Source organism: Anomaloglossus baeobatrachus, chromosome 4 (assembly GCF_048569485.1).
Source record: "Anomaloglossus baeobatrachus isolate aAnoBae1 chromosome 4, aAnoBae1.hap1, whole genome shotgun sequence".
In the NCBI taxonomy this organism is placed as follows: Eukaryota; Metazoa; Chordata; class Amphibia; order Anura; family Aromobatidae; genus Anomaloglossus; species Anomaloglossus baeobatrachus.
The window spans coordinates 507,748,024-507,772,973 of NC_134356.1; the positions used below are offsets into that span (position 1 = coordinate 507,748,024).

General features: G+C 44.6%; 1 protein-coding gene across 4 annotated transcripts in view; it reads left to right on the forward strand.

Moving 5' to 3' along the window:
• Positions 1 to 24,950, forward strand: part of PDE8A (phosphodiesterase 8A) — a 530,734-nt gene that overhangs the window by 269,369 nt on the left and 236,415 nt on the right. The window contains exon 1 of one of the 4 annotated variants that reach the window (XM_075345838.1): positions 13,892 to 14,684. The exons of 2 other annotated variants lie outside the window; for them this stretch is intronic. In XM_075345838.1, the coding sequence (XP_075201953.1) occupies positions 14,517 to 14,684 (168 nt within the window). In that variant the 5' untranslated portion in view covers positions 13,892 to 14,516. Of the gene's footprint in view, positions 1 to 13,891; positions 14,714 to 24,950 lie in introns of those variants that run through there. One more of the 4 variants, XM_075345841.1, reaches the window with a different exon arrangement.

Here is a 24,950-nt window from a genome sequence, read left to right on the forward strand (position 1 = left end):
AATTACTTAGTAAAAAAAACGTGTTCCAGGCTAAAAGGGTCCCCATAAAGGCTGCGCTGACTGTACAGCGTGACATCAAGACAAACGCGCTTCTTTTTTTACTATTCATTATGCTGATTTTGATCTTTTGTGCTTGTTTCTTCTATTGTTCATAATTATCTTTCATGCTTAACTGTTTTCTCCGTGAAGTTTATTTTCAAGGATACTATTTCTGCACAGCCTTATCTAAATGAAAAGGGTTTCCCGATACTTTAATATCAATGGGCAAATATTAGGAGATCATCACCATACCAATACCATCTGTGGGGGCGGCTCAGCTTGTTTAAGGAGGTGCTGCTTCCTCAGTGTAAAGGCACAGCAAGCACCACACATTTCGTTACAGTTGTGCCTGGTATTGCAGCCTATTGTTGCTTAGACACCTTCAAAGGATTCTTGTAGATATGTGGAAAACCACCATTAAAGGGGATGTCCAGGCTTGGCATAATAGTTTGCAGTCACATAAAGTGATATGTGACTGCAGAATTGTGAATCCTCGCAGGATTCTCTAGTGCCAGCAGCGAGATCGGGCGGTCATGTGACCACAACTACGTGCTATGCATGCTTTTGGACATATTCTGACTAAACATGCATGGCCCCACTCAATGCACATGTATTGAATGAAGCAGTGCACATCTAGTCAGACTATGGCACGAGTATGTATATTGCATACTCTTAGTCACATGACCGTCTGCTCCCAACACTTACACCAGAGAATCCTGATAGTGTGAGGATTCTAAAATCTGCAGTCACATGGAGTGACTGCAGACTTTTGTGCCAAACTTGGACAACCACTTTAAATTAAAATATATTAAGGAGGCTGAAACATTTAGAAGTCAGCCAGGATCATAATATATTTAGAATCAACAGGCAAGCCTGGCACACCAGTCTGACTAAAGAACTGAGGCGGGCTTCCAGGATTGCTGAGCAGAGTTGGAAGAGTTTGCATTCCAACAAGCAATTCATCACATTCAACCAGATCCTCACCAATTTCAAGTCTACATTCACTGCTGCAAAACAAACCTACTTATTATTTCTCATATCAAACCTGTCTAACAACACTAAGCAGCTATTTAATACTTTCACTTCACTCCTCTGTCCCCCAGCACCTCCTCCCTCTCAACTTAGATGAAGACTTTATCTCATTCTTTAAGTAGAAGATTGACAACATCAGCTAGAGCTTTGGCATACAGTACCCATAGCCCTTTCTTATAACAACTCAGCCCTCTTCCTTGAAAACCAGCTTCTCCTCCATTAGATAAGATAAACTTTCCTCTCTACTATGCAGATCACATCTCACCAACTGTGCACTTCACCTGATCCGGTCCCACCACATCCCAAACATTACCCCAGTCTTCATCCCAACCCTAACCCATCTCATCAACCTATCACTAACAACTGGTGTTTTCCCCTCATGCTTTAAACATGCCTCAATCACACTCAGCATAAAAAAGCCCTCCCTCAAGCTATCCTCTGTGTCTAGCTATTGCCGCATATCACTTCTACCCTATGCTTGAAAACTACTAGAACAGTATGTCCATTTTGAACTGTCCTCCCACCTCTCCTCCTGCTCCCTCTTTGACCTGTTGCAATCTGTCTTCCGACCGCATCATTCAACTGAAGCTGCCCTAACTAAAGACACTAATGACCTACTAATTGACTATTGTGTCCTCTTCTTCCTGGAATTGTCCTCTGCCTTCAACACAGTGGACCATTCCCTCCTAGTACAGATTCTTTCATCTTCTAGCATCACAGGCTGGGCCCTATTTTGGATCTTTGCATACCTGAGAGACCAAACATACAACGTCTACCTCTCACATACCACCTCCTCCTCTCGCTCCCTATCTATCAGTGTCCCCCAAAGAGCAGATCTAGGTCCCCTGCTGTTCTCCATATACACCTTTGGCTTGGGACAGCTCATAGAATCCCATGGCTTTCACGATCATCTCTATGCTGACGACACACAGATCTACCTCTTTGGACCCGATATCACTGCCTTACTAACCAATATCCCACAATGCCTTTCTACTGTTTCACCCTTCTTCTCTGCTCAGTTTCTAAAACTTAACATGAACAAACAGAATCCATCATCTTTCCCACATCTCACCATCACCCCAACAGACCTCTCTATCACGTTAATGGCTGCTAACTCTCCCAAGTTCCACAAGCTCGCTGATTCGGGATAACCTTTGTCTCTGCTCTCTCCGTCAAACCACATTCCAAGCCCTTTCCACCTCCTACTGACTCCAACTCAAAAATAATTTCTGCATTTGTACGTTCCTTAACCAAGAATCTACAAGAACACTAGTGCATGCCCTCATCATCTCCCGCCTCAACTACTGCAACTTCCTGCTCTGTGGTCTCCCTTCTAACATTGTTGCACGCCTCCATTCAATCCTAAACTCTGATGCCCAACTAATTACTCTGGCCCCTCACTATTATCTGGTTTCTCCTTTCTGCCTATCCTTTCACTGGCTCCCCATTGCCCAAAGACTCTAGTTCAAAACCCTAGCGATGACATAAAAAGCCATCAGCAACCTGTCTCCTCCATACATCTGTGATCTACTTTGCTGGTACTTACCAGCACGCAACCTCTTATCCACATAAGATCTCCTTCTCTACTCCCCCTTGTTTCCTTTTTCCACAATCGCATTCAAGATTTCTCCTGTGCATTCCCCATATTCTGGAACTCTCTACACCAGCTTATCAGACTTTCACCTATCATGGAAATCTTCAAAACAACCTGAAGCCGTACCTCTTTCAACAAGCTTACCACCTACAGTAGCCCTCATTTCACTATACCACAGCATGACCAGCTCTACCCTCACCTATGGTATCCTCCCACCACTAGCAGACACAGACAGAAAATGGCCCCTGTGCAAGAAAGATATATGGGCCCTTTGCAGTAAGATATCTCATCAAAACGCACAATTCCACCTGGCTTGAAGATATAAATGGGCCCTCTTACCTCTTGGGCCCCTGTATAGCCACACATGTAGCCCAAATGATATGTCCGCCCCTGCCTCAGCCCATCCTCTGTAGACTGTGCATCCTCGTGTGCAGGGACCTCTTTCCTCCTGTATCAGTCTGTGCTTGTTTTTCATAATGTGTACCCTGTTCCACATGTGGAGCGCCGTAGAAAAAATAGCTCCATAATAATTATAATTATTATTATTAATAATAATAATAAAAACACCTTCCACTAATTGATAGGACTCCTTACAAAATGAGTAATATACATGTTATTATTTAATGTTATATATGACTATTCTTAACGATAACAAAATAAAATGTGTTAAAAAAAAAATATTTTGCACATAAGTCACAAACTAAACAGACATAAATTTTATTATTAAAACTAAGTAAAGTAATAGATGCATTTCATATCATATATTCAACAGCACAGATATGCAACACAAATTAACTAAATGATTACCAAAGTAATGTGAACTTCTTATTCGAGAGCTATCATATTAACTCACGCATAAGCTGTCCTATACTAACAATGTGTGTGTCTCTTTGTTTGTGTCTCTTTCTGTCTGTGTGAGTTTCTCAGTGTGTCTCTTTGTCTGTCCATAATAGGAAACTATAATAACAGATCCGTTCCCAGCTCCATTGACTATAATGTAAGCAGGTTTTTTAGCGGATAACTGTAACCGCGGGGTAAAATTTTCCCCTCAAAACGTAGTTTATGATGTTCCCTGAGTCAAATGAAGTGTCTGTGCAAAATGTCATGATCGTAAATGCAACGGTGCAAATCCTTTAGCTGACATAAACACACACACACACACACACACATACATAAATACACTCAGCTTTATATACAGTGTCTTACGAAAGTATTCGGCCCCCTTGAATTTTTCAACCTTTTCCCACATTTCAGGCTTCAAACATAAAGATAAAAATTCACAATTGTGAAGTTCAACGAAATGTATTGCTTATTTTAAACTTTTTTTAAAAAATAAATAACTGAAAAGTGGAACGTGCAATATTATTCATCCCCTTTACTTTCCGTGCAGCAAACTCACTCCAGAAGTTCATTGAGGATCTCTGAATGATCCAATGTTGTCTTAAATGACTGATGATGATAAATATAAGCCACCTGTGTGTAATCAAGTCTCCGTATAAATGCACCTGCTCTGTGATAGTCTCAGTATTCTGTTTAAAGCACAGATAGCATCATGAAGACCAAGGAACACAACAGGCAGGTCCGTGATACTGTTGTGAAGATGTTTAAAGCCGGATTTGGTTACAAAAAGATGTCCAAAACTTTAAACATCCCAAGGAGCACTGTGCAAGCGATCATATTGAAATGGAAGGAGTATCATACCACTGAAAATCTACCAAGACCCGGCCGTCCATCCAAACTTTCATCTCAAACAAGGAGAAGACTGATCAGAGATGCAGCCAAGAGGCCCATAATCACTCTGGATGAATTGCAGAGATCTACAGCTGAGGTGGGAGAGTCTGTCCATAGGACAACAATCAGTCGTACACTGCACAAATCTGGTCCTTATGGAAGAGAGGCAAGGAGAAAGCCATTTCTCAAAGAGATCCATAAAAAGTGTTATTTGACGTTTTCCACCTGGGAGACACACCAAACATGTGGAAGAAGGTGCTCTGGTCAGATGAAACCAAAATCAAACTATTTGAGCAGCAACAGCAACACAGCTCATCACCCTGAACACACCATCCCCAATGTCAAACATGGTGGTGGCAGCATCATGATTTCGGCCTGCTTTTCTTCAGCAGAGACAGGGAAGATGGTTAAAATATATGGGAAGATGGATGGAGCCAAATACAGGACCATTCTTGAAGAAAACCTGTTGGAGTCTGCAAAAGACCTGAGACTGGGACTGAGAATTGCCTTCCAACAAGGCAATGATCCCGAACATAAGGCAAAATCTACAATGGAATGGTTCACAAACAAACGTATCCAGGTCCTAGGCTATGTGCGCACGTTGCGTACAAGCCCTGCAGAAATTTCTGCAGCGATCTGAAGAGCACATGTGCGCTTTAGATCGCTGCAGAAATGTCCGTAGTGAGCGCCGATTCCATGCGCTCTGCCTGCAGCTCCTGCCATAGACAGAGCAGGAGCTGCCGGCAAAGCGCAGGAAAGAAGTGACATGTCACTTCTTTTTGCGCAGCGCTTCGGCAGTAGTTGAAGCGCTGCGCTCTTAAACGCCACGTGCGCACGGCCCCTGCACAGTCTCCATAGACTGTGCAGGGGACGCAGGACGCATGCAGTTACGCTGCGCTACAAAGCGCAGCGTAACTGCATGTTTTTACGCGACGTGCGCACATAGCCTTAGAATGGCCAAGTCACAGTTCAGACCTAAATCCAATCGAGAATCAGTGTAAAGAGCTGAAAACTGCTGTTCACAAACGCTCTCCATCCAACCTCACTCAGCTCCAGCTGTTTACAAAGGAAGAATGGGCAAGAATTTCAGTCTCTCGATGTGCAAAACTGATAGAGACATACCCCAAGCGACTTTCAGCTGTAGCAAAAGGTGGTGCTACAAAGTATTAACTTAAAGGGGACGAATAATATTGCACGCCCCAATTTTCAGTTTTTTTATTTTTACAAAAAGTTTAAAATAAGCAATAAATATCGTTCAACTTCACAATTGTGTCCCACTTGTTGTTGATTCTTCACCATATTAACATTTTTATCTTTATATTTGAAGCCTGAAATGTGGGAAAAGGTTGAAAAATTCAAGGGAGACGAATACATTCTCAAGACACTGTATTAGATTTAATTAAAATAATACATACACATATAAATAATATACTGTATAAAATGACTATTACTTAACTAGATTTTGTAATTGAAGTGTAATTTATTACTATACATATAGTGTACTTAAGCTAGTATAATTGGTATGCATCTGGTAATGCGTTCTGAAGTAAGAACAGGACTCAGCTGCATTATCCTCGTCTGTGACGGTGTCCAATATTCTGCAGCTTCCTAATGAGGCAGGTATACTGGATTGGTAGAGGAATTCTTTAACTTCATTTTTGGTTGGTTTATGACTGATTTATTATAATTCAAATATGGATAAAATATTTTAGCAATCTACAAACCTCGTGTCGATCTGCTGAAAAACATACTTGTTCACAGATCCATCGTTATTTCTCTAGCGCCAACATATTCTTCAGAAGATACGTGTACAAATAAAATCAGCCATTATCGTCATAGAGTGGAACCAACTAATCAATGATTCAAACAATAGGAGGGCCCTGCTCACAAGAGCTTACAATCTCCGTGGAAATCTGTGTGATACAAAAGGTGAAACCTCTGAGATATACAGAGTTTTAAAAAGAATGAGTTCTATGGATCACTAATCTACCTGATTTCATAGAAAGGCATGCAAAGAATGTTTGTGTCCACCTCCATACAAATCTGACTAGACAAAACTGTGTTGTTCGCAGGGGATTCCACAGCAGTAAGGTACTCTCCCATCCAAGCATTGTGCATCAACATATAAAGACACCAACTATTCACAGAGCGCAGATGCAAGGGCTCCGTGTACCACTGGCAAGATAAGATTTATATTAAATCATTGAATCCTGATCTCCTGTTTTATTATGTAATGTATAGCACAGACCTGTCACTGCCGCAGCCTCTTGCCCCCTGATGATGCTTAGTTTGAGTATCCTAGCTTGCACTGGGATTCTCAAACTAAGTGGCACTTTGCACACTACGACATCGCAAGCCGATGCTGAGACACCGAGCGTGATAGTCCCCGCCCCCGTAGCAGCTGCGATATCATAGTGATAGCTGCCGTAGCGAACATTATCGCTACGGCAACTTCACATGCACTCACCTGCCCTGCGACGTCGCTCTGGCCGGCGAACCGCCTCCTTATTAAGGGGGCGGGTCGTGCGGCGTCATCGGGCGGCCAATAGAAGCGGAGGGGCGGAGATGAGCGGGACATAAACATCCCCCCACCTCCTTCCTTCCGCATTGCCAGCGTGAGCCGCAGGTAGGAGATGTTCCTTGCTCCTGCGGCTTCTCACACAGCGATGTGTGCTGCCGCAGGAACGAGGAACAACATCGTAACATCGGTCATTTCCCAATTAATGGAAATGACCGAGGCTACACCGATGATACGATTACAACGATTTTGAATTAGTTTAAAACATGAAAGACTTCAGTGAGAAATGTGACCAATCATGGTTATGTGACATAAACTTTTGCACAAACTTCGCTGACTGTCAAGGTGGTGTTGGGCTCTGTTCACATTGCAGATTTTGACACCCTGTCCAATGGTTTCTCTGGTGTCTGGGATCAACACAGGCAGACTTGGGCATCAACCTGCTGTGTGCTGAGTCACAGGCAGGCTAGCAAGAGTTAATCTCTGATACTCTGCTTGCTCCTTTAATCACATGTTGTGAGGAGACCTATCACATCTGCTCTCCTGTCATTTATTCTGGTCTGGTTGAAACCTTCTATCCATACTAGCTATAGTTTGTCTATGTTCTGCGAGCTTTTGTGTCCCAGACTTTCTGATGTGTTCATTTTTGCTTGGAGCCAATGTGGAGTTTATCCCTGTTGTCTTGTTGCTTCCTTCCTGCGCTTGTTTTCCTCCTAATCTATTATTGGCTTAGGCTGCTTTCACACCTTCGGTTTTTCCTGTGCGGCACAATCCGGCACTTTGCAGGAAAAACACAACCGTTTTTTTTTTGCTGCCGGTTGCATTTTTCCTGCATAGACTTTAATTAGTGCCGCATTGTGCCGCATGGGCTTGCGTTCCATCCGGTTTTTGCCGCATGCAGCGGATTTAGCCGATGTGGCGGCCGGATGGAACGTTGCCTGGCACTTTTTTTGTGCGGCAAAAAAAAACCGCATGACGCCGGATGTGGCAAAAACCGCATCCGGCCGCCGCATGCGGTTTTTGCCACTGCGCATGCTCAGTAGCGTGCCGCAAGCGGCAAAAACCGGACGGGCCGCATTTAAAAAAAACTTATGCAAAGGATGCGGCTTTTTCGACCTATCCGTTGCATAGGTTTTAGAGCCGGACTGGCCAGCTCTGCACCTACCGGATGTGTGAAAGCAGCCTTATATGTCTGTGTGCGCGTGCTGAGTGACAGAGATTTGTTTTGTATGTCTATTTCTGTGGTTTTCAACTCACTCCCTTTGTGTCCTTCCCTGGGGGTAGTGGGAGAGGGAATAAGATCAGGACTGTGGACATCAAAGATATGTTCTTCTTGTAAAGGGAATTTGTCACTAGGGTTTTGTTTCCCATCTGAAAGCACTATAATGTAGAGACAGAGACCCTGATTCCAGTGATGTGTCACTTACTGAGCTGTTCTCTGTCATTTTGATAGAATCACTGTTTTCTCTGCTGCAGATCTAGCAGTTAAGCTGGAGTCTCACTAGGGTATGGCATCTGATGCAAGAGCAATGGATGTGATATGCTAATGACCCTTGGCTCGGGCTCTGCTGCGAGCGTGAGCCCAGTGTTATGTGACTGTGACCCAATCTTGCGATCGGGTCACAGCTGTGAAGCTGAAGTGGGCGCGGCAGAAAAGAGGGAGGGGTTAATCCCCCCTGCTCCTCCACTGTCAGCCTGTGCATATATCACACTGCACTGGGATAACATCCGAGTGCAGACCGATGTTTCTCTCGCACCCATACACTTGAATGGGTGCGGGTGACATGGCTTTCGCAGACAATCACAGCATGCTGAGATTTATTTCCTCAGATTAGGGCTGAGAATTAAAATCACTTATCTGAGCTGCAGCATTGTCTAACATGGGGCCGGGTGTAATGCGAGATTTTCTCACATTGCATTTGTGCGAGTCATACGCAAGTGTGACTCTAGCCTTATACAGAGCTCATGAATAAGCTGGACTACCTGGCAGCACACCAAGTTGTCCTGTAATGATAATCTACTGCTGATTAATCAGAGATTTAATCAAAACTACACTAAGCAGCCCAGTAAGTGACACATCGCTGGAATCAGGATCTCTGCACCTACCTTATGCTGCTCTCAGATTAGGTGGCAAAAACCTTGTGACAGATTCTTTTTAATAGTTTTGATAAATGTGGATTAATATTTGTGCATATGCTTTTTCGTGTGGTAGCAAAATGGAATGGGAAAAATGAAAATTGAGAGTCCTCAGTGGTTATCTTTTAATGACTAATGGAAAAAGTGATGACAAATAGCAAATTTTCTGGACTACCTAGGTCAGTTCATCAAGCATGATTTAACACAATATACAAAGTCACATATTTATATAGAAAACAAAACATCATTAATGCCCCCATAATCATTAGATAAAATTTGCACTAATTTGCACTAATATAAAACATTTTTTAAAAACGGGCGTGGAAGTGTTTTACCTCACAAAAAGAATCAGCTGTGATCCTAAATGTCTTTTATACTCTTGTGCGTCCTCCCCGGCCCAGGAGATGTGATCAGATTATTTCCCTGCACAGTCAGACACGGCCATTACACAGTACACAGCAGGGGCACATTTATAAGATTCTCAGCACAGAAACATGTTTTTATAAACACATCCAATTGTGGAAATTATTATTATTCCAAGATGTATTGATTAAAATTAACTTTAAAATGAACTTTCTTTGTGGGAAAATCCCTTTAAGTCCACGACTACTTCTGCATCCAGAATATTTGTAACCGCCTTCACATGCACTGGAAAAAAAATGTATTGTTGTCTGCACCGTGGTATAAAAACCCAGCAAGAAGTCTTTGTGTGGCTACATGGCACATTTGTGGTGTAATCAGTCTCAGCCGCAGGTTGCAGCCACATATCCCCTGTAATGGGACGAACCACAAATGTGTGAACATCTAATAAGTGACTTTTACTTGTGGCACCTTGTGCATCAATGTACATGGACTGGGTGAGGTTTTGTGAGATTACAGCATGGCGGCCAATTCGTTCTTGGTTTTGCGCCTGTCTTTTGTTCAGTCTTTGGTGTTTTGCTGCTTTTTTCATTTGTGCCACATTCATCTTTCAACTTTTTAAAGCACTACGCCTGCGTGTTTTTCTTTTATCTCACTGCTGGAGTGGTGCTTTAATAAATCCCGTGTATTATACTCACCTTCCGGTGGCTTCATCTTCTAACACCCTGCTCCTGTGGGTCTCTTGAAGGCTGTTCGCGTTTCATGGCGCGCACTAGAGGTCACAAATCAATGTAAGTCTATGAGAGCCTTGTTCTGGCTCTCATAGACTTGTAATGGGAGCCTGTGACTTTCGGCCAGTCAGATGTTATCGGCACAAGATGGCTTTATAGAATGGGAGCGGCGCCAAAAAAAGATGAAAACACTGGAGGGTGAGTATAAGAATGGACTTAAAGAACAAGGCTGGAGTGGTCTTTTACATCACCTTTTTGTGTTCACATAGTTTTTTGTGTTTAGCTCGCCAATGTAGGTAAAGTTTGGGGTTTCCAGATGCTTTTGCCTAATTGATCATTTCAGACCTTTTGAAAAGTCTCATACCTTGTTGCAAATATTCCCAGCCCCCCCCCCCCCCCCCCCGAGCGATTCTGTCTATGCCTGAATTTTTGGTGCTTCTTATAAGGTCATGTAACTTTTAGTGCTAAGAAGTTGTCAGAGATTAACGACAAAAATGAAAAGCATTTTTTACTTTGTGCAGAATGTAGGAATCGTCTGCGCCATTTTGAAAAATTGTGTGTAAACAACTGAATATACCACAAGATGAGAAAAAAAAAATCGAGTTTTGAATAAATCGCAAACGATGATTCAAGCCATACGTGGCTCTATATTGATGCGGACACATTAGGCCTCATTTATCAAAGTTACAAAAAAAAAACCAACCTGCCTTTGTTGCTCATGGCAGCTAATCAGGGCGTAGCTTTCATTATAAAAAATCCTGCAGTAAAATGAAAGCTGCTCCCTGATTGGTTGCTATAGGCAACAACGTTTTTCTTTAAGGCGATTTTGTTGACGATAAAAAAAAACAAAAAAAAAAACACAAATTTAATTTTTTTTCTTTTATAGTCTCTTGTATTCAGCACAAATAGGGTGCCCCCCCCCCGAGTGATCCGGGCGTGCCATCTGGTGCTTCCCATGCCTGTGTGTCCAGTAGCGCCTCAGCCTCTCTCTGCCCTCATTCAGATTGATGTCTGTGGACACATGGTGAGGTGTAATATTAGAGAGTGTAGGTACTGTACTGATTGGGTACGCCTTGTCGCGGTGGGATGGCTTTATGCTTTTATGATCACAAATCGTGTTTACCAAGTCCCCTATGTTTATTTATATGCATTATACTTCTTAGTTACCGCAAGGTATAAGTTCATATTATTTTCATCTTTGGTTTTTTAGATTTCATCGATCATTCTTGCCATTAGGCCTCACTCCCACTTGCAATTAAAAATGGCAAATTCAATCTGTTAAAATCATGACATTGCACTGTAAGGCTATGTGCGCACGTTGCGTAAATACATGCAGTTACGCTGTGCTTTGTAGCGCAGCGTAACTGCATGCGTCCTGCGTCCCCTGCACAGTCTATGGAGATTGTGCAGGGGCCGTGCGCACGTGGCGTTTTAGAGCGCTGCGTAAAAAGAAGTGACATGTCACTTCTTCCGTGCGCTTTGCCGGCAGCTCCTGCTCTGTCTATGGGAGGAGCTGCAGGCAGAGCGCATGGAATCGGCTTCACTACAGACATTTCTGCAGCGATTTAAAGCGCACATGTGCTCTTCAGATCGCTGCAGAAATTTCTGCAGTGAACTGTACGCAATGTGCGCACATAGCCTGAGGCCTCTTTCACACACCCGTGTCTCCGGTACGTGTTTAGTCCGTTTCCACACGTACCGGAGACACGGGCACACGTAGACCCATTAAAATCAATGGGTCTGCGCTCACGTGCGTGTTCTGCCATGGACCGTGTGGAGCATACGTGTGCTCCACACGTAGACATGTCCGTTTTTCTCCGGCATCACAAGTGTCACACGGACCGCACACTTACCACACAGAGGTGTTCCATGTGACACGCACCGGAGAAAACACACGTGTCTGAGAAAAATAACAAATCATTACTCACCTTCTCCAGCCCTGCTGTCTCTGCCGCTGCTGTCACTTGCTGCCGACCGCCGCTCATTATGCTCATTGAATATTCACTTTACTGCGGCCGGAAGCTGCAGCATTGGGGAGTCGGCAGGACCGGAGACCGAAGATCAGCACCACGGACAGCGACGCCAGGGACAGGCAAGTAGAAAGTTCCCGTTCTCCGTGTGTTATCACGGAAAACACACGGGTGCCATAAACACGGCTCACAAAGGGCAAAATGTACCTTTGACACGTCCGTGAACAACGTGCGTAATTTTCATAGACGTGTGAAAGAGGCCTAAGGAACGTTATTCAGTGTCCATCTGCAAGGATTTCCTCAGCTGCAATAGGGCTGAGGGAGAAAAACAGCATTCTGCATATGGCCGCATGTATCACAGGAAACCCGCCAATGCAAGTCTATGAGCGAGGGAAAAAGAAGCAAACAGCACACGGATGATGAGATTTCATTCTCCAACCCATAGTCTTACATTGGAGAGTGTGGTGCGATATACACAAGTTCCCAGCCAGAACCCTACTAGCAAGCAATAATAACAAAAATATAGATATCCTGCTGCTAGAACATCCCAAACCCCCAGATATTATACACTTCAGTGCCTTTCATGTGGCACTAAAGGGTGTTTAAAGTGGTTTAACCTGACATCCCCCTCCCCCAAATACAAGACACCCCATGAGGCTTTTTTTTTTTAAAAAAAATGGCATGTGGTTCCCCCTATTTTTGCTAGCCAGCAAAGGTAAAACAGACAGCCGGGGGCTGGTATCAGGCTGGGAAAGTCCATATTACCAGGTACTTCCTAGTATAAAAAAAATAGCCCACAGCCACCCCAGCAGTGCTGCATCACATGAGGTATGCCAATCCTGGCAGATTGCTCCGCTGTGGTGACAATCAGGGTAGTGATTTATGGGCTCGATGCCAGCTGTGTAGTGCCAGCTGGCATCAAGCCCTGGTTAGTAATGGAGAGGAATCCATCAGACTCCCACATTACTAACCCAGGAAGTAAAAAGAAACAAAAACACAAAAATAACTTTAATAATTACTCCCTGACATTTTCCCTGGTTCACCAATTTATTTTACCCCCCCCCCCCAAGCCATGCAGGTCCACCATAGTCCAGGGAATCCAATGTAGTCCAGGGAAAGAAACCTAAGAGACATAAAAAGGGGAAAGTTAAAACAAGACTGTGCCTCATTCACCAACTTATTGGAAAGCCAAGTTCCCAGCTCCGATGTATTCAGCAGCTCCCACCACATTCCTCAAATACAGCGATCAAATTCTATGGAGCCTCAAAACGAGCCTCCATAGACTCTGAGCAAGACACTCCTGACTTACGCTGCGGTCCGCGACACCTGGCGACTGTGCAGAGCGGTGACGTCAGGGGTGTGAGCACTTATCACGGTGATGACATTCATGACGTCACCGCTCATCATGGTCGCCGGTAGTCACGCACTTGAATCTCGAGTGTCTGCTGCTCAGAGTATATGGCCATAGCCTTTGATCGCATAAGTGCGGGCCGCCGTGGGTCACGCCGGTGTCCGTGGGCGCGCGCTGATTCCCCGCCGCCGCACGTGCCGTCAGCTGCCTCTGAGATCCTGACAGTGACTGCCGCGCTCCGAGGACCAGGCACCATTTAAACTCCCCTCCGTGATTTCACCACGCCCACAGCGGCTGCTCGCGCTTGCGATTGGCTTCCTCAGAGCTCATTTGCATTGACGTCAGTAAAGGCTGGAGGTCACAGGTTTGCGGCGCTTTTATTGGCTGCGGCTCGGGTGAGCGCGGCGGCGGTGAGGGGAGACCGCCGGGAGGAGGGCAGAGAGCGGGCGGAGGGGAGCGCAGTCACACACAACACTGCAGCACTGCGGGGGGAATGACAGGCGCTGCACAGAGCGCACGACTGCCAGCACAGGAGCGCCATCTTAATTCATTGGGGCATCCTCCGCGCGTCATCTAGCGCCGGCAGCGGGGTATGTGCGTCCGGGCAGCGCTGCAGGTCTTTCCCTGCGGTCTTCAGGGGGCGGGGAGGGGGAATCTTCCTGTTGCCAAGAAGAGCGGAGTGTGCGAATGTAAATAAGGCTCTTCCTCCTCCTCCGCTGCTGGGAGATGATGATGAGGAGGAGTCCCAGGGTCCCCACGAACACTTTGTAGCCGTGGAGGGGACACCAAGGAAGCTCTGTGCCTTCTGCCCACCCGGGGAAGCCCTGATGTGCACCTTGTGAGGCGCAGGGCGTGGAGGACGCGATGCTGCCATGCTGCTGCTGATGCTGCACAGGAGCCCAGGCGATCAGCTACATGTCCCATCCTCGGCCGACCTCTGATCGCAGGATCCTTCTCTCTACCGACCCCCCCGGGGACATGCAGGAGGGCGGCCGCACCGGAGCCCAGGCAGACTGAAGGCAGCTCGTGGACCGGGCTACGGAGGCAGCAAAGCATGGGCTGTGCTCCGAGCATCCACATCTCTGACAGCAGGGTGGTGTATCACAGCGGCAAAGAGTCCGACGACTCCAACTCCCCGCACCAGACCAACACCGTCCTGTCTCCGCAGAGCAACTCCGTCCCCGGATTATTCATCAAATCCTCCAACACCTCCACTTATAAGGTGAGGGCGACCCCCGATCCAGTGTGCAGGTAATGGGCTGCAGCCCCCCGAAGTCAGCCATTCATGCCCCCATCACAGTCCTCCCATAGGGCCGCCTCCTTATTAATGTGACTTTCTGCTAATGAGTCCCATTCACGACATGTTTACCAACGGGGCGTTCCAGGGCCACTGCGACCTGTCAAAAAATCTGATTTATCTTCATCTGATCCCAGGCGTCTCCGCCACTTGTGTGTCTTGTAGGTTTGTGTCGGTGTGATACGTCAGCGGGGAAATATTCCCATTTGTATGGATATTTTCTGGCACCGGTTATTAATGGCTGAATGAAATATTTAAGGTTGGAAAGAAGAGCGGCTTGTTAGGAGCTGTCACCCTGCTAGATGGATAGGGGACCAGGGAATTTCCGAACTTCTCACTGCAGACTGCTCCTTTCATAGAGCGCTGTATAGTAGAGGCGGTATTGTGCCCACCGGCCCACAGCACAGGGGCCATCCTGTATCCGAGCCGCTCCGGCCACTGCTAGGAGAGATGGAATTCTAAGGACTGAACTAGCAAATTGGCACAGCGGCGATGAACCGGTTAATTTACAGGGCACGTCTCTGGGTATACGACTTTACTAGCCCTTGGCTCGTCCTCTTAGGTAGTGCGTATTGTGGCCTCAGGGACCTTGTTTGACTCACAGTTGACGTTGATGAACTTTTCTGATTTAGGTCAACTTGCCACAATGAGTGTATGGTGCAACTATTGGTGCACATTGTTGTGCTAAAAAACCAGCGTCCTACATTCAGTAAAGAGCGAGATTTATAGAAATGTCATCTCATATATACTGTGTGTGTGTGTGTGTATATATATAAATATATATATATATATATATATATATATATATATATATATACATATACACAGTATATACAGTAATAAATATATATACACACACACTATACAGTATTACATATATATATAATACTGTATATAATGTGTGTGTATATATATTACTGTATATACTGTGTATATGTGTATGTGTGTATATATATATATATATATATATATATATATATATTACACACATACACAGTAATATATTATATATATATATATATATATATATATATAAAATATATTACTGTATGTGTGTGTATGTACAGTATATAATATTACTGTATATACTGTGTGTGTGTAAATATATATATATATATATATATATTATATATAATTACACACACACAGTATATACAGTAATATATTATATATACTGTACATACACACACATACAGTAATATATTTTATATATATATATAATATATTACTGTGTATATGTGTGTAATATATATATATATATATATATATATATATACATACACACATATACACAGTATATACAGTAATATATATACACACATTATATACAGTATATCTATATATATACTGTATATAATGTGTGTGTGTATATATATATTACTGTATATACTGTGTATATGTGTGTGTGTATATATATATATATACACACACACACAGTATATACACACAGTATATACAGTAATATATACCATACACACAGTATATACAGTAATATATTTTTTTTATATATATATATATATATATATATATATAACTGTATATAATGTGTGTGTTATCCGGCAGAAACTGACCTATAGATTTTTTTATTTATTTATTATTTTTTTTAAATCTGCAACACGTCAGTTCCTCTTGCTGTAAATCTGCGTTTTTATTTGAGGATTTTCCCCATAGACTTGAATGTGACAAAGAAGATCCTACAGATGAATCCAGCACGTGTGTTTATACTCGTTTCCGCAGCAGAAATGCAATAAATTCTATGTAATCCGCACACGACTGTATCAACAAAGTTTCATAAAAGACAACGGGAAGTTTCCAAAACAAAACAGTTTAATTTCAAACATAAATTGAAAAGGAGCCAAAAGCTTCAGCTCGAAAGGGATTAAATAGACAAAAAATAATCCTGCGATGAAAAAAGGCAACTTAATTTAGTGAATTGATGCAGAAAATCTGCAGCATCAAAGACACACCAAATACTTATTGCAGGATCGTAGTCTTAGGCCTGGGGGGCCGTCCTCACTATAACTTTATATATACAAAATGAACATTGAATCAATTCAAAACTATATATTTGCTTATAGAAATGTGTTTACTATTAATACATGTGATCTGTGCCCCTGGCCTACAGGACCCTAATATGGTTAAGATTAATGATGAGCGAGCACTACCATGCTCGGTACTAGTAATGATGCTCGAATGGGCACCACTCGAGCATCGGAGTATAATAGAAGTCAATGAGGAACTCACGCAATTTGTCCAAAAAGTTACCCATTGACTAACATTATACTTGGATACTCTAATTGCACCCATCCGCGCATCCAACTGGTCGTTACGAGTACCCGAGCATGGTAGTGCTCGCTCATCACTAGTCCTGAGCATGGTAGTGTCCCCTCATCACTATTACCGAGCTTGGTAGTGCTCGCTCATCACTAGTCCTGAGCATGGTAGTGCTCGCTCATCACTAGTCCTGAGCATGGTAGTGTCCCCTCATCACTAGTACCCGAGCATGGTAGTGCTCGCTCATCACTAGTCCTGAGCATGGTAGTGCTCGCTCATCACTAGTCCTGAGCATGGTAGTGCTCGCTCATCACTAGTCCTGAGCATGGTAGTGTCCACTCATCACTAGTCCTGAGCATGGTAGTGTCCACTCATCACTAGTCCTGAGCATGGTAGTGTCCACTCATCACTAGTCCTGAGCATGGTAGTGTCCACTCATCACTAGTCCTGAGCATGGTAGTGTCCACTCATCACTAGTACCCGAGCATGGTAGTGTCCACTCATCACTAGTACCCGAGCATGGTAGTGTTCACTCATCACTAGTACCCGAGCATGGTAGTGTTCACTCATCACTAGTCCTGAGCATGGTAGTGTTCACTCATCACTAGTCCTGAGCATGGTAGTGTTCACTCATCACTAGTCCTGAGCATGGTAGTGTCCCCTCATCACTAGTACCCGAGCATGGTAGTGCTCGCTCATCACTAGTCCTGAGCATGGTAGTGCTCGCTCATCACTAGTCCTGAGCATGGTAGTGCTCGCTCATCACTAGTCCTGAGCATGGTAGTGTCCACTCATCACTAGTCCTGAGCATGGTAGTGTCCACTCATCACTAGTCCTGAGCATGGTAGTGTCCACTCATCACTAGTCCTGAGCATGGTAGTGTCCACTCATCACTAGTCCTGAGCATGGTAGTGTCCACTCATCACTAGTCCTGAGCATGGTAGTGTTCACTCATCACTAGTACCCGAGCATGGTAGTGTTCACTCATCACTAGTCCTGAGCATGGTAGTGTTCACTCATCACTAGTCCTGAGCATGGTAGTGTTCACTCATCACTAGTCCTGAGCATGGTAGTGTCCACTCATCACTAGTACCCGAGCATGGTAGTGTTCACTCATCACTAGTACCCGAGCATGGTAGTGTCCACTCATCACTAGTACCCGAGCATGGTAGTGTTCACTCATCACTAGTACCCGAGCATGGTAGTGTTCACTCATCACTAGTCCTGAGCATGGTAGTGTTCACTCATCACTAGTCCTGAGCATGGTAGTGTCCACTCATCACTAGTACCCGAGCATGGTAGTGTCCACTCATCACTAGTCCTGAGCATGGTAGTGCTCGCTCATCATTAGTTAAGATCAGTCCTTACTAATTCATGCAAAATAATGTGTAGACCACAGAAAATGTCCAGAATAAAGGAAGTTGTGTGAATGATCCAGACAAGAGGCTGACAATAACAATACTCTGCACGCTGCTATACATGTACATGTGTAAAATCTTCACTGTGGGTAGTGTATTGTGTTTGAGCCTAAGATTCTTGATGTTTGGCACATGCAGAGGAGTCAAGATACTCGTATAGCCTTCTGTTCTGTACATGACTGGAATATAATGGCATTTTGGCCCCCATGTTGTTGCGTGGCACACATGGGCTAGGGCTAAATGGCAACGTGACGTTGAGATTGTGGTGTTACATTGCAACATGGCAGCTATTGACTTCATGTGGTGTTACAAATGTTTCCAAATGTGTTTCAGCCCTTGTCCAGGACTTGAACCCCTTCTTGCTTTCTGTAGTCCCCTTCTTCTCCCTTCCACTCTGTGTAAATCGAAACCTCGCTGTCTTTCCAGTGATGGCAGAAGCCAGTCTCCCGGGGCTGAGGTGGTGTAACACTTAAGCTAAGTTCATACACTTCCGTCTTTTTCCATCAGTCACAATCCGTCGTTTTGAGAAACAGCTGAATCCTGCAGAGCTTCAGTTTTTTCCCCATAGATTTGTGTTAGCGACAGATTATGACTGATGGCCTTGCATTGCATCCGCTATGCGACTGATCAGTCGTGAAATGACCGACAGTCGGGCAGAAGCAACGCAGAATGTAACTTTTTTTGTAGCATCAAAAAAAAAACGCACCGCGCAGGATTCCGTCAGCATCCATCATAGTTATAATGGAAGCCTATGGGCTCTGGAATCCGTTAAATGACTGGTTCCGGCGACTGATCCGTTTTTAGCAACAGAGCATGCTCAGAAGTGGAAATTCCTTTCTGGTTAGTACAAAATTCTCCCTCTCTCAGTCAGTCTCTGTCGGTCGGTGTCTCTCTCTGTCGGTCGGTCGGTCTGTCTCTCTCTGTCGGTCGGTCTGTCTCTCTCTGTCGGTCGGTCTGTCTCTCTCTGTCGGTCGGTCTGTCTCTCTCTGTCGGTCGGTCTGTCTCTCTCTGTCGGTCGGTCTGTCTCTCTCTGTCGGTCGGTCTCTCTCTCTGTCGGTCGGTCGGTCTCTCTCTCTGTCGGTCGGTCGGTCTCTCTCTCTGTCGGTCGGTCGGTCTCTCTCTCTGTCGGTCGGTCGGTCTCTCTCTCTGTCGGTCGGTCGGTCTCTCTCTCTGTCGGTCGGTCGGTCTCTCTCTCTGTCGGTCGGTCGGTCTCTGTCGGTCGGTCGGTCTCTCTCTCTGTCGGTCGGTCGGTCTCTCTCTCTGTCGGTCGGTCGGTCTCTCTCTCTGTCGGTCGGTCGGTCTCTCTCTCTGTCGGTCGGTCGGTCTCTCTCTCTGTCGGTCGGTCGGTCTCTCTCTCTGTCGGTCGGTCTCTCTCTCTGTCGGTCGGTCTCTCTCTCTGTCGGTCGGTCTCTCTCTCTGTCGGTCGGTCTCTCTCTCCCCCTCCCTCCCTCCTTCATACTCACCGATCACTGGCGCACCGCTGCACAGCTGTTGCACTGCTCCAGCGGCTTCTACTGGTTTTGAAAATGCTGGCTGCTCATTATTCCATCTTGTATTCACTGCTTACCCAGCCCACCGGCGCCTATGATTGGTTGCATTTAGACAAGCCCCCACGCTGAGTGACAGCTGTCTCATTGCAACCAATCACAGCCTCCGGTGGGCGGTTTTATATTGTGCAGTAAAATAAATAAATATTTAAAAAAAAACCTGCAGTGCGGTCCCCCTCAATTTTGATGCCAGCCAAGGTAAAGCCACATGGCTGAGGGCTGGTATTCTCAAGATGGGGAGCCCCCCAGCCTAACAATATCAGCCAGCAGCCACCTGGAATTGCTGCATCCATTAGATGTGACTCTCCCGGCTCATCCCGATTGCCCTGATGCGGTGACAATCAATCAGGGTAATAAGGAGTTAATGACAGCCCATAACTGCCACTAAGTCCTATCTTAGTGATGGCAGGCATCTATGAGACCCCCCCCCCCCCCCATCACTAAACTGTAGAGAAAGTAAATAAAGGTAACGGATCCATTTTTTTAACGGATCTGTCCCATCAATTGTACCACAATCTGCAACGCAACTACAAAACGGATTGTGACTGATGCAAAACAACAGAAGTGTGAACTTAGCCTTAGTGGTCACTGATGGACAGCAGCGGTCACTTGCAGTCCTGCATACTGGGAGAGCCATCTCCGACATTGCTGTGAACAGATGAGTAAAGGGCTTTTAATTTTACGCAGTGGACATTATTAGAATGCATCTTCAAGTAGTAGACAACCCTTTTAAGTTCTTATATTTGGATGCAAGTTGATCGCATCTCAGTAGCCATTGACCTCAGCGTGGAACCTTCATGGGACTCGTCTGTGATTGTGCTTTTATTTATTGTTTTTCTTTAATAAACGTGCTGCAGTAAAGCAGTCGCATGTGTGGAAGTGGCACAAAGCTTCAGTGTTGCTGTGATGAGCACTGGCTCTGGCAATATGGCACCGGTCCTGAAGGCCCTGTCACACACAGAGATGAATCTGCGGCAGATCTGTGGTTGCAGTGAAATTGTGGACAATCAGTGCCAGGTTTGTGGCTGTGTACAAATGGAACAATATGTCCATGATTTCACTGCAACCACAGATCTGCCAAAGATTTATCTCTGTGTGTGACGGGGCCTTTAGATACAACTCCTGGCTGTACTAGAGTCAGGTTTTCTTATTTTCTCTAAGTTGCATTGCATGTAACGAAAACCTATTCTGCTCTACTCCAGCAAGTGTCAGAATATAGACCGACCGACCGGGCGAGCCCCATCCTCCAGCCAGTCTTCAGTGCCGCTGTGCCCATTGTGCTGTGTGACAAGTGTCAGAATATAGACCGACCGGGCGGGCGAGCCCCATCCTGCAGCCAGTCTTCAGTGCCGCTGTGCCCATTGTGCTGTGTGACAAGTGTCAGAATATAGACCGACCGGGCGGGCGAGCCCCATCCTCCAGCCAGTCTTCAGTGCCGCTGTGCCCATTGTGCTGTGTGACAAGTGTCAGAATATAGACCGACCGGGCGGGCGAGCCCCGTCCTCCAGCCAGTCTTCAGTGCCGCTGTGCCCATTGTGCTGTGTGACAAGTGTCAGAATATAGACCGACCGGGCAGGCGAGCCCCGTCCTCCAGCCAGTCTTCAGTGCCGCTGTGCCCATTGTGCTGTGTGACAAGTGTCCGCTGCGCACAGACCTGTCACCGCTAGATGTACTGACAATTCTGAGTTGATGGATTGAAATGAACCTGTCATTAAAAGAAAAATTATTTTTTTTTGTCTTTTGTATGAGGAATGACCTCCCCTTGTCAAAGGCCGATCCATGTGGTTACTAGTGTGAGTTCAAGGCTGTGTGCAGTACGTGCAGTGTGTGGCCTCGCTGCCGGCAGGATTTCACAACACCGGCCCTTACAGGGTGCACTCCCCGCTCTCCATGATGAGTAATATTTAGTTTTTTGGGTTTTTTTTTATTACCAAGTGAACATGTCCTCCCTTCCAGCAGTTACTGTAATATTTTGTCTCTTCCTCTACATGTCTGACGCTTATTTTTCACCTATCAAGTGCGAAAAGGTCACTACAAGGTGATAGTCAGGTGACCAGTGTGATAAGTCAGAGCGCCTACCCAGAAAATCCACACCGTCTGACTGCGAGATCAGAAAGTGACATTCCCAGAGCACTGCTGGGAAAGGAACAGCCACACGTCCATCGCAGCCCGCGAGTAGTAACCCTTCGTGATTTACTGCGAAGTATTAATTAGATTGTAGGTACTGCATAGGGTTAAAAGCGAATTCAGCCGCTGTTTATTTACTTTTCACCTTCCTCACTAAATCACACCTCAACATGAATTAGTCGATCTCAGCTCAACCTAGAAAACTAGGGCACTTGTGTACTGATAGAAATATTATTATTTATTATTATTATTACTAATATTTTTTTTCAAAACACTCAGAGTAGATCTGTATTTATCAGTAAACGGCTCCCTTTTATTTCACACAGATCCCCTACATCTGCAGGACAATCACAGGCAGAGCTGATCCCAAATTATCCCTGTGACTTCAGCTCAGAGCCACATTGTTATGCAATATAATCCATAAGCTTCCCAATGAGAAACTGCATGTAAATGTTCCTGTATAACCTGCGGACATACGGAGGCCTCTGAGAAGCAGAGAAAGGGAGTGTGTATTACACTAATATATAGCTCAATAAATTAGAATATTATCAAAAAGTTAATTTATTTCAGTAATTCAACACAAAAAGGGAAACGCATACATTATATAGAGGCATTACACACAGAGGGATCTATTTCAAGTGTTTATTTCTGTTAATGTTGGTGAATATGGGTTACAACCAATGAAAACACAAAAGTCATTATCTTTTGAAAATTACAATATTATATAAGACCAACTGAAAAAAAATATTTTAAACTCAGAAATGTTGGCGCCTACTGAAAAGTCTGTACAGTAAATGCCCTCAATACTTGGTCGGGGCTCCTTCTGCATGAATTACTGCATCAATGTGGCGTGGCATGGAGGCGATCAGCCTGTGGCACTGCTGAGGTGTAATGGAAGCCCAGGTGCTTTGATAGCAGCCTTCAGCTCATCTGCATTGTTGGGTCTGGTGTCTCATCTTCCTCTTGACAAAATTCTATAGATTCTCAATGGGGTTTAGGTCAAGCGAATTTTCTGGTGATACTGTGGTTATTAAACTAGGTATTGGTGCTTTTGGCAGTGTGGTCAGGTGACAATGAAATTTCCATCTCTAAAAAGCTTGTCGGCAAAGGGAAGCATGAAGTGCTCTAAAATTTCCTGGTAGACGGCTGCGCTGAGTTTTTGGTCTTGATAAAACACAGTGGACCTACACCAGCAGATGACATGGCTCCCCAAACCATCACTGATTGTGGAAACTTCACACTAGACCTCTAGCAGCTTGGATTGTGGCCTCTCCATTCTTCCTCCAGACTCTGGGACCGCGATTTTCAAATGAAATGCAAAATTTACTTTCATCTGAAAACAACACCTTGGACCAGTGAGCAACAGTCCAGTTCATTTTCTCCTTGGCCCAGGTAAGACGCTTCTGGAGTTTTCTATTGGTCATGAGTGGCTTGATACAAGGGATGTGACAGTTGTAGCCCATGTCCTGGATACATCTGTGTGTGGTGGCTCTTGAAGTACTGACTCCAGCAGCGTCCACTCCTTGTGAATCTCCCCCAAATTTTTGAATGGCATTTTCTTAACAATCCTATCAAGGCTGCGGTTATCCCGGTTCCTTGTTCACCTTTTTTCTCCCACACTTTTTCCTTCCACTCAACTTTCCATTAATATGCTTGGATACAGCACTCTGTGAACAACCAGCTTCTTTAGCAATGACCTTTTGTGGCTTACCCTCCTTGTGAAGTGTATCAATAACTGCCTTCTGGACATCTGTCAAGTCAGCAGTCTTCCCCATGATTGTGTAGCCTACTGAACCATACTAAGGGACCATTTTAAACGTTTCGGAGGCCTTTGCAGGTGTTTTGTGATTCTAAATTATTGAGATTGTCTTGAGTTTTCATTGGCTGAAAGCCATAATCATCAACATTAACAGAAATACCGTAAATACTTGAAATAGATCACTTTGTGTGTAATAACTCTATATAATATGGTTCCCTTTTTTGTATTGCATTACTGAAAGAAATTACCTTTTTGATGATATACAACTGTATCTCAATAAATTAGATTATCAATTGCCTTTTATTTGGGTTGAAAGTCAGGCTAAAGTTAGCCATGTCCCTGGTCTTTCAAGTTCACTGCTCCAGCACCACATGTCTTGAATTGCATTTAAAGGCCTCCAATGTGGCACTTGCTTTCTTATCAGGAAGTGACATATATTAATATCACTTTAAAGGTCAGCGTTCCTGAAGTCTCACGTGCTACATCATGCCCATATTACTATAGCAAAAATCTGCCCAAACTGTAAACATGGTAGAGACCCTCATGGTGCAAAAGAACTGTCATTGTAGTTGTGTTAAAAAAAAAAAAAAAAATTAAAAAAATAATGCAAGTAACCTAATTTACTTTAATAGGTGTAGAATATCTGCAACATCAAAAGTCATACTAATCATTGGAACATGACCACAAAAAAACCTTACGTGCTTGTTGTTTTTTTTGTTAAACAAAACAAAAAAACAACTTAGGCTAGGTTCACATTTCTGTTAAAATGTATCAGTCACAATCCGCGGCTATGGTAAACAGCATCCGTTTAGCGGATTCCGTTGTGTCCCATAGACTTGTATTAGTGGCGGATTGCGACTGATTACCTTGCGTTGCATCCGCTGTGTCGCAGTCAGTCGTTTTTCGACTGACCGCCGGGCGGGAGCAACGCAGAATGTAACGTTTTTATGGCCGTCAAACTTAACGCACCAAGCAGGAATCCGTCGCCATCCGTCAAGCTTGCAATGTATGTCTATGGTGCTGGATTCTGTCGTAATCCATCTTACGACGGAATCCAGTGCTGGAT